This window comes from Coregonus lavaretus, assembly GCF_964263955.1.
Source record: "Coregonus lavaretus genome assembly, chromosome: 40".
NCBI lineage: Eukaryota > Metazoa > Chordata > Actinopteri > Salmoniformes > Salmonidae > Coregonus > Coregonus lavaretus.
In genome coordinates, this window is record NC_140027.1 from 12122621 (window position 1) to 12136246 (window position 13626).

Below are 13626 nucleotides of genomic sequence, written 5' to 3' on the forward strand. Positions count from 1 at the left end.
AAATTAATGTTAAATAAGTATACAGTGCTATGAAAAAGTATTTGCCCCCTTTCTAATTTTCTCTACTTTTGCATATTTGTGGTACTGAAAGTTATCAGATCTTCAACCAAAACCTAATATTAGATAAAGGGAACATAAGTGAACAAATAACACAACAATTACATATTTATTTCATTTATTTCATAAACAAAGTTATGCAACACCCAATTTCCCTGTGTGAAAAAGTAATTGCCCCCTTACACTCAATAACTGGTTGTGCCACCTTTAGCTGCAATGACTCCAACCAAATGCTTCCTGTAGTTGTTGATCAGTCTCTCACGTCACTGTGGAGGAATTTTGTCCCACTCTTCCATGCAGAACTGCTTTAACTCAGTGACGTGTGGGTTTTCAAGCATGAACTGCTCGTTTCAAGTCCTGCCACAACATCTCAATTGGGATTAGGTCTGGACTTTGACTAGGCCATTCCAAAACTTCCAATTTGTTGCTTTTTAGCAATTTTCATGTAGACTTGATTGTGTGTTTTGGATCATTGTCTTGCTGCATGACCCAGCTGCGCATCTCGTCCAAAAAGTTGACTCAAGTTTGCCAAAAAGCACCTGGATGATCATCAAGACTCTTGGAAGAACGTTCTAAAATGTTCTATGGACAGATGATTCAAAAGTATAACTTGTTGGACGACATGGTTCCAGTAATGCCTGGCGAAAACCAAACTCTGCATTCCACAGTAAGAACATCATACCAAAGGTCAAGCATGGTGGTGGTGGTGTGATGGTTTGGGGATGCTTTGCTGCCTCAGGACCTGGACGACTTGCCTTAATAGAAGGAACCATGAATTCTGCTCTGTATCAGAGAATTCTACAGGAGAATGTCAGACCATCCGTCTGTGAGCTGAAGCGCAGCTGGGTCATGCAGCAAGACAATGATCCAAAACACACAATCAAGTCTACATGAAAATTGCTAAAAAGCAACAAATTGGAAGTTTTGGAATGGCCTAGTCAAAGTCCAGACCTAATCCCAATTGAAATGTTGTGGCAGGACTTGAAACGAGCAGTTCATGCTTGAAAACCCACACGTCACTGAGTTAAAGCAGTTCTGCATGGAAGAGTGGGACAAAATTCCTTCACAGCGACGTGAGAGACTGATCAACAACTACAGGAAGCATTTGGTTGGAGTCATTGCAGCTAAAGGTGGCACAACCAGTTATTGAGTGTAAGGGGGCAATTACTTTTTCACACAGGGAAATTGGGTGTTGCATAACTTTGTTTATGAAATAAATGAAATAAATATGTAATTGTTGTTATTTGTTCACTTATGTTCCCTTTATCTAATATTAGGTTTTGGTTGAAGATCTGATAACATTCAGTATCAAAAATATGCAAAAGTAGAGAAAATTAGAAAGGGGGCAAATACTTTTTCATAGCACTGTATATACATTTTTATAGATCCTTAGGCCTTCTCTGAAGGCCATTACGGTTCCCACTAGGTGGTGAGCAGCCTCATGGCTTTAAGCCAAATTCATAGTTGCTATTGTGAGTCCGGCAGCTTTAATGTCACACTACAATGTAAAAACAAAAAACAATCTACTAGTAACACACTTCTAGTACAAAATAAATGTGGTATTGCCCCACTAATTACCTGGTAATCACTTAGAAACTACTTAACATAATTCGACGTAATTATTTCTCAATAATTACTTCTCGGTCACTTGGGGATTCATTGTAATGAATACCAGGAAGTACCAATTGTTACCAAGAAGCTACCCGTTTGGTTCAATGATTTAAAAGTAATATCCAGAAAGTACAAATAATTCCTATTGGTAATTTCACATTAAATACCACACTACCAATAATAATGCAACCTTCTGGCTTCTGGTCTACCTCTCTAACCTCTAGGCTACCTCCCCTCTCCGTTGATTAAATAAATATTTTAAGAATTAGAATAACTTTATTTTGTATGTTGTCTGAATGATCCAGGAGAGGCTGGAGAAAGAGAAGAAGCTAACCAAGGACCTTGGCCAGGCGGCCACCAAGCTCCAGAAGATGCTCAAGGCCACCCAGGAGCAGCTTGCCAAAGAGCAGGACACCGTCAAAGCCTTGCAGAGCCAGCTTGTTGGGAAGGTAGGCCAACCACACTGCACCACCTTATTTAGCAGGCCCACCACAGCTCATAGACCTACACTGTGTGTGTGTAGACACTTATGTCTTCTATGGAAAACCCTTCCCCCCCCCCCCCCATTCCCATGTTTGGGTTTCAATCGAATGCCAGTGTAGGTAGTGGGCTTAACTCTTTTGGTGGCATGTGACTATATTCAACAGAGTATAGTGGGGCTTTATTAATGTTCTGCAGACCCTAGAAGTATGCACTATGCTGTAGGGGCCCGATTCCGACTTAGGAAATTACGCATTTCTTACGCACGCCTTTCCTACACACTTCTCAGTAGTTGGTATAAAGACTTACACTATATATACAAAAGTATGTGGACACCCCTTCAAATTTGTGGATTCCGCTATTTCAGCCACGCCCGTTGCTGACAAGTGTATAAAATCGAGCACACAGCCATGCAATCTCCATAGACAAACATTGGCAGTAGAATGGCCTTACTGAAAAGCTCAGTGACTTTCAACGTGGCACCGTCATAGGATGCCACCTTTCCAACAAGTCAGTTAGTCAAATTTCTGCCCTGCTAGAGCTTCCCCGGTCAACTGTAAGTGCTGTTATTTTGAAGTGGAAACATCTAGGAGCAACAACGGCTCAGCCGTGAAGTGGTAAGCCACATAAGCTCACAGAATGGGACCGTTGGAAGCAACATCAGCACAATAACTGTTCATTGGGAGGCTAAGATCACCAGCCTAAACCTAAGATTGCCACGCGCAATTCCAAGCGTCGGCTGGAGTGGTGGTAAGTTTGCCGCCATTGGACTCTGGAGCAGTGGAAATGCGAATGATGATCACGCTTCACCATCTGGCAGTCCGACGGCCGAATCTGGGTTTGACTGATGCCAGGAGAACGCTACCGGCTCCAATGCATTGAGCCAACTGTAAAGTTTGATGGAGGAGGAATAATGGTCTGGGGCTGTTTTTACATTTCCATTTACTTCATTTAGCAGACGCTCTTATCCAGAGCGACTTAGAAATTGGTGCATTCACCTTATAGCCAGTGGGATAACCACTTTACAATATGTTTTTTTTTCTTTCTTTCTTTGGGGTGGGGTAAGGGTGGGTAGAAGGATTACTTTATCCTATACCAGGTATTCCTTAAAGAGGTGGGGTTTCAAGTGTCTCCGGAAGGTGGTGAGTGACTCCGCTGTCCTGGCGTCGTGAGGGAGCTTGTTCCACCATTGGGGTGTCAGAGCAGCGAACAGTTTTGACTGGGCTGAGCGGGAACTGTGCTTCCACAGAGGTAGGGGGGCCAGCAGGCCAGAGGTGGATGAACGCAATGCCCTCGTTTGGGTGTAGGGACTGATCAGAGCCTGAAGGTACGGAGGTGCCGTTCCCCTCACAGCTCCGTAGGCAAGCACCATGGTCTTGTAGCAGATGCGAGCTTCAACTGGAAGCCAGTGGAGTGTGCGGAGGAGCGGGGAGACGTGAGAGAACTTGGGAAGGTTGAACACCAGATGGGCTGCGGCATTCTGGATGAGTTGTAGGGGTTTAATGGCACAGGCAGGGAGCCCAGCCAACAGCGAGTTGCAGTAATCCAGACGGGAGATGACAAGTGCCTGGATTAGGACCTGAGCCGCTTCCTGTGTAAGGCAGGGTCGTACTCTCCGAATGTTGTAGAGCATGAACCTACAGGATCGGGTCACCGCCTTGATGTTAGCGGTGTTGTCCAGGGTTACGCCAAGGCTCTTCGCACTCTGGGAGGAGGACACAACAGAGTTGTCAACCGTGATGGCGAGATCATGGAACGGGCAGTCCTTCCCCGGGAAGAGCAGCTCCGTCTTGCCGAGGTTCAGCTTGAGGTGGTGATCCATCATCCACACTGATATGTCTGCCAGACATGCAGAGATCCGATTCGCCACCTGGTTATCAGAAGGGGGAAAGGAGAAGATTAGTTGTGTCGTCTGCCTAGCAATGATAGGAGAGGCCATGTGAGGATATGACAGAGCCAAGTGACTTGGTGTATAGCGAGAATAGGAGAGGGCCTAGAACTGAGCCCTGGGGGACACCAGTGGTGAGAGCACGTTGTGCGGAGACAGATTCTCGCCACGCCACTTGGTAGGAGCGACCGGTCAGGTAGGACGCAATCCAAGAGTGAGCCGCGCTGGAGATGCCCAACTCGGAGAGGGTGGAGAGGAGGATCTGATGGTTCACAGTATCAAAGGCAGCAGACAGGTCTAGAAAGACAAGAGCAGAGGAGAGAGAGTTAGCTTTAGCAGTGCGGAGAGCCTCCATGACACAGAGAAGAGCAGTCTCAGTTGAATGACCAGTCTTGAAACCTGACTGGTTTGGATCAAGAAGGTCATTCTGAGAGAGATAGCGAAAGAGTTGGCTAAAGACGGCACGCTCAAGAGTTTTGGAGAGAAAAGAAAGAAGGGATACTGGTCTGTAGTTGTTGACATTGGAGGGATCGAGTGTTGGTTTTTTGAGAAGGGGTGCAACTCTCGCTCTCTTGAAGACGGAAGGGACATAGCCAGCGGTGAAGGATGAGTTGATGAGCGAGGTGAGGTAAGGGAGGTGGTCACCGGAGATGGTCTGGAGAAGAGAGGAGGGGATAGGGTCAAGCGGGCAGGTTGTTGGGCGGCCGGCCGTCACAAGTCGCAAGATGTCATCTGGAGAGAGAGGGGAGAGAGAAGTCAAAGCATAGGGTAGGGCAGTGTGAGCAGGACCAGCAGTGTCATTTGACTTAACAAACGAGGATCGGATGTCGTCAACCTTCTTTTCAAAATGGTTGACGAAGTCATCCACAGAGACGGGGGAGGAGGATTCAGCAGGGAGGAGAAGGTGGCAAAGAGCTTCCTAGGGTTAGAGGCAGATGCTTGGAATTTAGAGTGGTAGAAAGTGGCTTTAGCAGCAGAAACAAATGAAGAAAATGTAGAGAGGAGGGAGTAAAAAGATGCCAGGTCCGCAGGGAGTGTAGTTTTCCTCCATTTCCACTCGGCTGCCCGGAGCCCTGTTCTGTGAGCTCGCAATGAGTCGTCAAGCCACGGAGCAGGAGGGGAGGACCGAGCCGGCCGGGAGGATAGGGGACATAGAGAGTCAAAGGATGCAGAAAGGGAGTAGAAGAGGGTTGAGGAGGCAGAATCAGGAGATTGGAGGGAGAAGGATTGAGCAGAGGGAAGAGATGATAGGATGGAAGAGGAGAGAGTAGCGGAATAGAGAGAGCGAAGGTTGCGACGGCGCATTACCATCTGAGTAGGGGCAGAGTGAGTAGTGATGGAGGAGAGCGAGAGAGAAAAGGATACAAAGTAGTGGTCGGAGACATGGAGGGGAGTTGCAGTGAGATTAGTAGAAGAACAGCATCTAGTAAAGATGAGGTCAAGCGTATTGCCTGCCTTGTGAGTAGGGGGGGGGGGCGGTGAGAGGGTGAGGTCAAAAGAGGAGAGGAGTGGAAAGAAGGAGGCAGAGAGATATTAGTCAAAGGTAGACGTAGGGAGGTTGAAGTAACTGTGAGGGGTGAGCCATCCTCAGGAAAGGAACTTATCAAGGCGTCAAGCTCATTGATGAACTCTCCAAGGGAACCTGGGGGGCGATAAATGACAAGGATGTTAAGCTTGAATGGGCTAGTGACTGTGACAGCATGGAATTCAAATTGCTAAGAGACAGATGGGTCAGGGGAAAAAGAGAGAATGTCCACTTGGGAGAGATGAGGATTCCTGTGCCACCACCCCGCTGACCAGATGCTCTCGGGGTATGCGAGAAAACATGGTCAGACGAGGAGAGAGCAGTAGGAGTAGCAGTGTTTTCAGTGGTAATCCATGTTTCCGTCAGCGCCAAGAAGTTGAGGGACTAGAGGGTAGCATAGGCTGAGATGAACTCTGCCTTGTTGGCCGCAGAACGGCAGTTCCAGAGGCTGCCGGAGACCTGGAACTCCACGTGGGTCGTGCGTGCAGGGACCACCAGGTTAGAGAGGCAGCAGCCACGCGGTGTGAGGCGTTTGTATAGCCTGTGCGGAGAGGAGAGAACAGGGATAGACAGAGGCATAGTTGACAGGCTACAGAAAATGGCTACAATAATGCAAAGGAGATCGGAATGAAATGAACTAAACATCTGGGAAAGCGAGAGAGCGGGGCCTCCCTCACTTACGTTTCACTGAAATACCCAAATATAACTCTCCCAACTTCCACCTCAGAAACTATAATTGTTGTAAACTACAGCGGTTCAATGTTTTCTAGGAATAGACTAACTTAGTTTATTCAGCTAGCTAACTTGGTACAGTATTCTTCCGTGAAAACCGTCCAGGGCACCTGTCATATGACGCCACAGCCAACTAGCATGCCGGGCTCCAACAACACAGTTTAGCACCAATACTCTGCCACAACAAACCACCAGTGTGTCAACACGCCAAGCAGATCATTCGTGTCCGTGTCTAACGTTGTGGGTTAGTCCCGACAGCTTGAGCGAGTCCGTCGTCAACTTATTCAGCCAGTTAGTTAGCTAGAATAGTTAGCATATTAGCTAGCCATTGCTTTCTGCCAACGAAGAAACCCGTCCTCCCACAGCACGAACACACAGAGAGAGCCAAGCTAACGTTAACTAGTCACCCATGTCCCGAATTCTCTTGAACGACTCTGGCTACCAGTATGTAAAAACAAAACACAAATGTAGGTTACAACTTATCCCTAGCAGCTACTGTTAGCTAGCCACTGGTTCGGGCTAGGCCCCTTAGTTCCAGTGAAGGGAAATCTTAAATTTACAGCATGCCATGACATTCTAGACGATTCTGTGCTTCCAATTTGTGGCAACAGTTTGGGGATGGCCCTTTCCTGTTTCAGCTTGACAATGCCCCTATGCACAAAGCGAGGTCCATACAGAAATGCTTTGTCGAGATCGGTGTGGAAGAACTTGACTGGCCTGCACAGAGCCCTGACCTCAACCCCATCGAACACCTTTGGGATGAATTGGAACGCCGACTGCGAGCCAGGTCTAATCGCCTAACGTCAGTACCCGACTTTACTAATGCTCTTATGGCTGAATGGAAGCAAGTCGGGGATTAGAACCAGCGACCTTTCGGTTACTGGCACAATGCTCTTACCCACTAAGCTACCTGCCGCCCCAGGTGAAAAATCAGTCGATGTGCCCTTGAGCAAGGCACTTAACCCTAATTGCTCCTGTAAGTCGCTCTGGATAAGAGCGTCTGCTAAATGGAAAAAAAAAAAAAAAAGTCCCCGCAGCAATGTTCCAACATCTAGTGGAAAGCCTTCCCAGAAGAGTGGTGACTGTTATAGCAGCAAAGGGGGGACCAACTCCATATTAATGGCTATGATTTTGGAATGGAATGTTCGAGCAGGTGTCCACATACTGTTCATGTAGTGTACCTTTTAAGGTGCGTAACAGGCTTTGCAGGTGTGGTTCCCTTGCGCACGCTGAATAAATGTAATTCAACGCTGAAAACCCTCCCACTTGCTGGCCAACAGATTTTCTTGTGGAGTTTTCATTCAACAAGGTTTTCAGTACATTTATCTTAAGCCATCCCTTTAAATACAGTGTACCTTTTTACTTCAAATATTGTCGACAGACTCCATAGAATATATTGAGAGAACGGGTTCAGAATATTAGGGGTCAATGAAAGAAAGCAATCTAAATGTATGCATATTCATCTCCATTTCAGCACGAATTGGTAATAAAAAAATACTTTGATCTTGCAGATTATTTAGGGTTAAGTAAGTATTTAAGAGCCATTAACGGGTTTGGAGACCCTTTACGCACAAAAGAAAGAAAACGGTGTTTCAATTTTCAGTTCTTTAACCCATGTTAATGTTTGAAGATTAGTGTACATTGAATTATAATAAGGAGAATAGTGTACAATAGTAGGCTATACCCTCATCAATTCATTGCCTGCCACGCGTCGGATTCAAACTGTTATTTCTTGGTCTGCGCTCCGCTCCATAACAATTTAATTAGCCTATGTCTTAAAAAATAAGAAAAAAAGATCAACTATTACTAATGATCCTCAGCAACAACCACATGGCCATGACACCGTTTACAGAGGAAGCAAATGAAGGTAAACGAAACTATCATTAAATTGAATAATGTAGGCTATACCAACTGAACGGAACGAACAGTAAATTGGCAGTTGAATATGTTATTAGGCCTGCTGACGGTTGCTACTGATAGTGGCTAATATTTAACATGACAAAATTAGGAAACTGAGAAAGTCGGGGAATCCTATAATTAAGATATTTGAGAGTGCCCTGCAAGTTAAAAGGCTCTACATCATGGCACAGAAAGTTGATATGCTTCAGTTTGCTGCCATATGACTGGTTTCACATTTGTCTCCAGTGATTAGAAGGGAAAATGTATCTGAAACAAGTGTCATATTTACAACTCCCTTATCCAAATGGATTACTCATTTACCTAGCTCTTATCAATAGCTCTTATCAATAGCTTTTATCAAGATGTAAATTACACTGCATGGAGAATGGTGTTATTTCTATCCATAACATTTTTTTATGGATGCTTTTTCCACTTGGAACCGGTAGTCCCCTAGACGTTATTAATGTTTTCCTCACGCGTAAATGTGGTGGGATTAAGTCAAGGTCAGAATATGGTGTATCTGTAGACACACCTCCATTTATTCGATCTCCACCCAAAATGAATAGCACGCTATTCTCATGCTTGAATTCAAGGTCAGAATATATAAAAGTGCCTAAAAATGGAAATGCGTTCCATTTACGCGCACTTAACTCAGATCGGAATCGGGCCCTAGGTGATTAGGAAGGGCTAAAGTAGCACTTGAATAGATTGAGACACATATGGCCTGTTTCCCGGATTCAGAACAAGCCCAGTCCTGGACTAAAATGCACTTTCAATGGAGATTCTCAATTGAGAATCATTTTTGGCCCCGGATTAGGCATAATCTGGGTCCGGCAAACCGACCCCAAGGTTTGGATAATTTCAACATGAAACAACTTTTTTTTTACTGCCCATTTCAATCTTGATATGATATGAATTATTTATCAGGCTATTATTGCCGATATCGATACCATTGGTTTAAAAAGGGAGGATAAAAAATGCATGAATACGGAAGAAACGCAGCTGCAAATACAGCCAATGAGCCGAGTTACCTCTGCTCTGGATCACCAATGCTTAAATCAAGAGAAAAGTGAGCGGAGTATCGATACCAGAACATGTCAGTTTTGGATTGGGCAGTATCGATATTTTGGTATAATGTACAATAAGCCCATCCCTAGTTGTCGGAGTCCAGGCAGTGGTTTAGACTTGTTAGGGCCCTCTTTACTATTTATCAGATGGTCTTTGTATGTCTCTGTACAGTGATTATTCAAAGTCCTATTTGTGTTTGGTACTTTCTCTCCACCAGGAGGAGCCCAAGCAACCAAAGGAAGGGACATCCGTCTAAGAAGACCGAACGAACATCCCACAACTTGCCAAAATGCCTTAATTATTTTACTTATTACTTTTCCCCCCTCTTTTTCTCTTGTACTGTAGTTTGCAGTCAAAAAAGTATCATTTTGTTAAGGGATGGGGAGTTCAGAAGCGTTTAAAATGGTATGCCTTATTGTTATGTTGGAACCAACAATCAATTGAGGAGTCTCTGGCTGTGTCAGAAACTTCTGTTTATTTGTCCTGACATTCCTAGAACTCCCGGTGGTTCAGTGTTATTGAAAAGGGGAATTGCCTGTGCATTAAATGTGCAGCAACTAGTGCAATCACTTTCTTGTCCTTTTGCCTGCCCTTTGTATGACATTGAAAAGGGAGGTGATTTCATGGTACGCAGATGCAATACAATGTAATGCCTTATACTTTACGTAGTGGACTGCCGACAAATGTGAGAATTTGTAACAAATAAACTGTAGATCCATTTGGGTTGGTGGGTGTATTACTGTTTATTGCACACATGCATTATGGAAAAGAGGAATTATTTGTGACAAACACAATATGCAGTTTGACTGTACTACAGTGGGGGAAAAAAGTATTTAGTCAGCCACCAATTGTGCAAGTTCTCCCACTTAAAAAGATGAGAGAGGCCTGTAATTTTCATCATAGGTACACGTCAACTATGACAGACAAATTGAAGACAAATTAATGAATTTATTTGCAAATTATGGTGGAAAATAAGTATTTGGTCACCTACAAACAAGCAAGATTTCTGGCTCTCACAGACCTGTAACTTCTTCTTTAAGAGGCTCCTCTGTCCTCCACTCGTTACCTGTATTAATGGCACCTGTTTGAACTTGTTATCAGTATAAAAGACACATGTCCACAACCTCAAACAGTCACACTCCAAACTCCACTATGGCCAAGACCAAAGAGCTGTCAAAGGACACCAGAAACAAAATGGTAGACCTGCACCAGGCTGGGAAGACTGAATCTGCAATAGGTAAGCAGCTTGGTTTGAAGAAATCAACTGTGGGAGCAATTATTAGGAAATGGAAGACATACAAGACCACTGATAATCTCCCTCGATCTGGGGCTCCACGCAAGATCTCACCCCGTGGGGTCAAAATGATCACAAGAACGGTGAGCAAAAATCCCAGAACCACACGGGGGGACCTAGTGAATGACCTGCAGAGAGCTGGGACCAAAGTAACAAAGCCTACCATCAGTAACACACTACGCCGCCAGGACTCAAATCCTGCAGTGCCAGACGTGTCCCCCTGCTTAAGCCAGTACATGTCCAGGCCCGTCTGAAGTTTGCTAGAGTGCATTTGGATGATCCAGAAGAGGATTGGGAGAATGTCATATGGTCAGATGAAACCAAAATAGAACTTTTTGGTAAAAACTCAACTCGTCGTGTTTGGAGGACAAAGAATGCTGAGTTGCATCCAAAGAACACCATACCTACTGTGAAGCATGGGGGTGGAAACATCATGCTTTGGGGCAGTTTTTCTGCAAAGGGACCAGGACGACTGATCCGTGTAAAAGAAAGAACGAGTGGGACCATGTATCGTGAGATTTTGAGTGAAAACCTCCTTCCATCAGCAAGGGCATTGAAGATGAAACGTGGCTGGGTCTTTCAGCATGACAATGATCCCAAACACACCACCCGGGCAACGAAGGAGTGGCTTCGTAAGAAGCATTTCAAGGTCCTGGAGTGGCCTAGCCAGTCTCCAGATCTCAACCCCATAGAAAATCTTTGGAGGGAGTTGAAAGTCCGTGTTGCCCAGCGACAGCCCCAAAACATCACTGCTCTAGAGGAGATCTGCATGGAGGAATGGGCCAAAATACCAGCAACAGTGTGTGAAAACCTTGTGAAGACTTACAGAAAACATTTGACCTGTGTCATTGCCAACAAAGGGTATATAACAAAGTATTGAGAAACTTTTGTTATTGACCAAATACTTATTTTCCACCATAATTTGCAAATAATTAAATTTCTTCAAACCAAGCCATAATTTGCAAATAAATTCATTAAAAATCCTACAATATGATTTTCTGGATTTTTTTTCTCTCTCATTTTGTCTGTCATAGTTGACGTGTACCTATGATGAAAATTACAGGCCTCTCTCATCTTTTTAAGTGGGAGAACTTGCACAATTGGTGGCTGACTACTTTTCCCCATTGTATATGTTAAAGGGGAAGTTCAGGATTTTACAACTTGATGTTAGATCAGAGGTGTTGGATCAGGCCCATGGGGAGAGGTCCAATCCGGTCTGTGGGTGATTTGAGAAGTCATTTAAAAAATGACTAGTTCCCACGGATGGGTAGTAATGGATTACATGTAACGGTGATTACGTAATCTGATTTTAAAAAATGTACTGTAATGATCAACCCAGATTCCCCCCAAAAAGTACATGTAATTTAATTACAGTTGAAGTCTTACATGTTGGATTACTTTGAAACAAATTTGATAACTTTGTCAGCATTGCTGTCATTTAGTGCACCCTCAAGACTTCTCACGTTCTCAACTCCGATTCTATTGTCCTGCTGATCGTCCACCAAGGGTGGATGATGTCTTTTTGTATTCAAACTGGTTCAATGAATAGGTAAGGCTTCCAAAACAAGTACACCTGGTCAATCAGACAGTTGTCTAGACTCCACATGGAATTGTGAACCATGCTTAGACCGATGGTTTAAACAAGGGTTTAAAATGGCTAGCTGTTAGTTTTTCTCATAGGCCTCCTTGCTTCACAATTTATGAAGCCGATGCAGTTAAAGACACTAAATCTGATCGTGCTTTCCTGTCAATTCTGTAACACATGCTATTGACTGACTGGCCTAGCCTAATAAAATAATAGAGCTATCTTTATGGTTATGGATGTGTTATTAGCTGGGCTAGCGTATATCAACACAATTTTGGGACACGATAGCCTAACGTCGGTTTAAACCAACGTTAGGCTATCGTGTCCCAAAATTGTGTTGATAGAGGCAAGCCTAGCCTACTATAGGTTGAACGTTGCACACATTCACACCAGATAGTACCCTCCTTGCTATAACCTTTAGTGTAGCCTACACTTCAACTATTTATTAGGCTTACACTAATTGTGGTTGTATTGTGAATTGAAGAGCAGGCAACTTGTAGTAAATGAATAATGAAAGGAGCTTCTTGGAGTCACTCAGACCAAAACACAAGCTATAGGACAGGCCTAATACAGAAAGTGTGTCACTACAATAAATTTGGTCTTGCATGCGAAAACCCTTTTCAATTTTGTAGGACGTCAGTAATGATAATATTAATGTTTTATTGACACATAGTAGCCTAGTCAAGGAAGCATCATGCAAAAATATATTGGCACACTCCACTTAGACCATGGGTAAGAAATTAAACCAAGCAGTTGGATGGTTTAACAATCTGCCTTTGGTGGCCAAATTTACCTGTTGAAAAAATGCAATTGGATGGTGGCTCTACCATTTAAGGTCTCTGGTAGGTTGATTCGTTATTTTGTTACCGGATATCATTTTCTGCTCAGCTGGCCGTCCTAAGCATGGCTAATTTGGCCAGGTTTGTCCTACGTGAAAAGCTAGCAGCTAGCCAGTTTAGACCAATGGTTTAAACCATTGTCCAAGCAAAAGTTCACAAGTATGGCCCCCACAGTATTTCTGCTGTTTACAGTGCACTTTCACACTCTCCTTTCTGTGCTCTGAGTAGCAGGAGAGAAAGATGCTTTCTGATTGTGCAATAAAATCACGGGGAAAACACCATTTTGAAAGCAACCACTGTTGTTACTGTTAAAGAAAGAGTCCCAGCTTTCTGTAGGTCTACATTTTATTTTTTGAACTATTGAGGTATGGATAGGGCCATTCACGGTGAGTGCATTGGCATATACATTTAAATCAACTGTTAGATATCAATTACACGGCTAACTATCAGCAATATTAGGCTATATTTAGAGTTAGCCATTTAGCTCACCTCTTCCTCAGGTGGTGAATTAGGCCCAAATTAATAAACCCTATTTTAACAGTAAAATATTGCAACAATAGTAAAATTCATGACAATCACTGGTTTATGTTGCACATCAAAGTATCTTGAATCATGCATTCCTGCTTAGACATGTTAGATTAAACAATT

The 13626-nt window shown here is 43.9% G+C and overlaps 1 protein-coding gene across 2 annotated transcripts in view; it reads left to right on the forward strand.

The window, feature by feature from the left end:
* LOC311113755 (ribosome-binding protein 1-like) overlaps positions 1–10123 on the forward strand; it is a 51459-nt gene extending 41336 nt beyond the window's left edge. For both annotated transcript variants that reach the window (XM_084157059.1, XM_084157060.1), the window contains 2 exons: positions 1974–2117; positions 9478–10123. In XM_084157059.1, coding sequence (XP_084013185.1) covers positions 1974–2117; positions 9478–9516 — 183 coding nt within the window. In that variant the 3' untranslated portion in view covers positions 9517–10123. The remainder of the gene's footprint in view (positions 1–1973; positions 2118–9477) is intronic.
* Positions 10124–13626: the final 3503 nt, after the last annotated feature.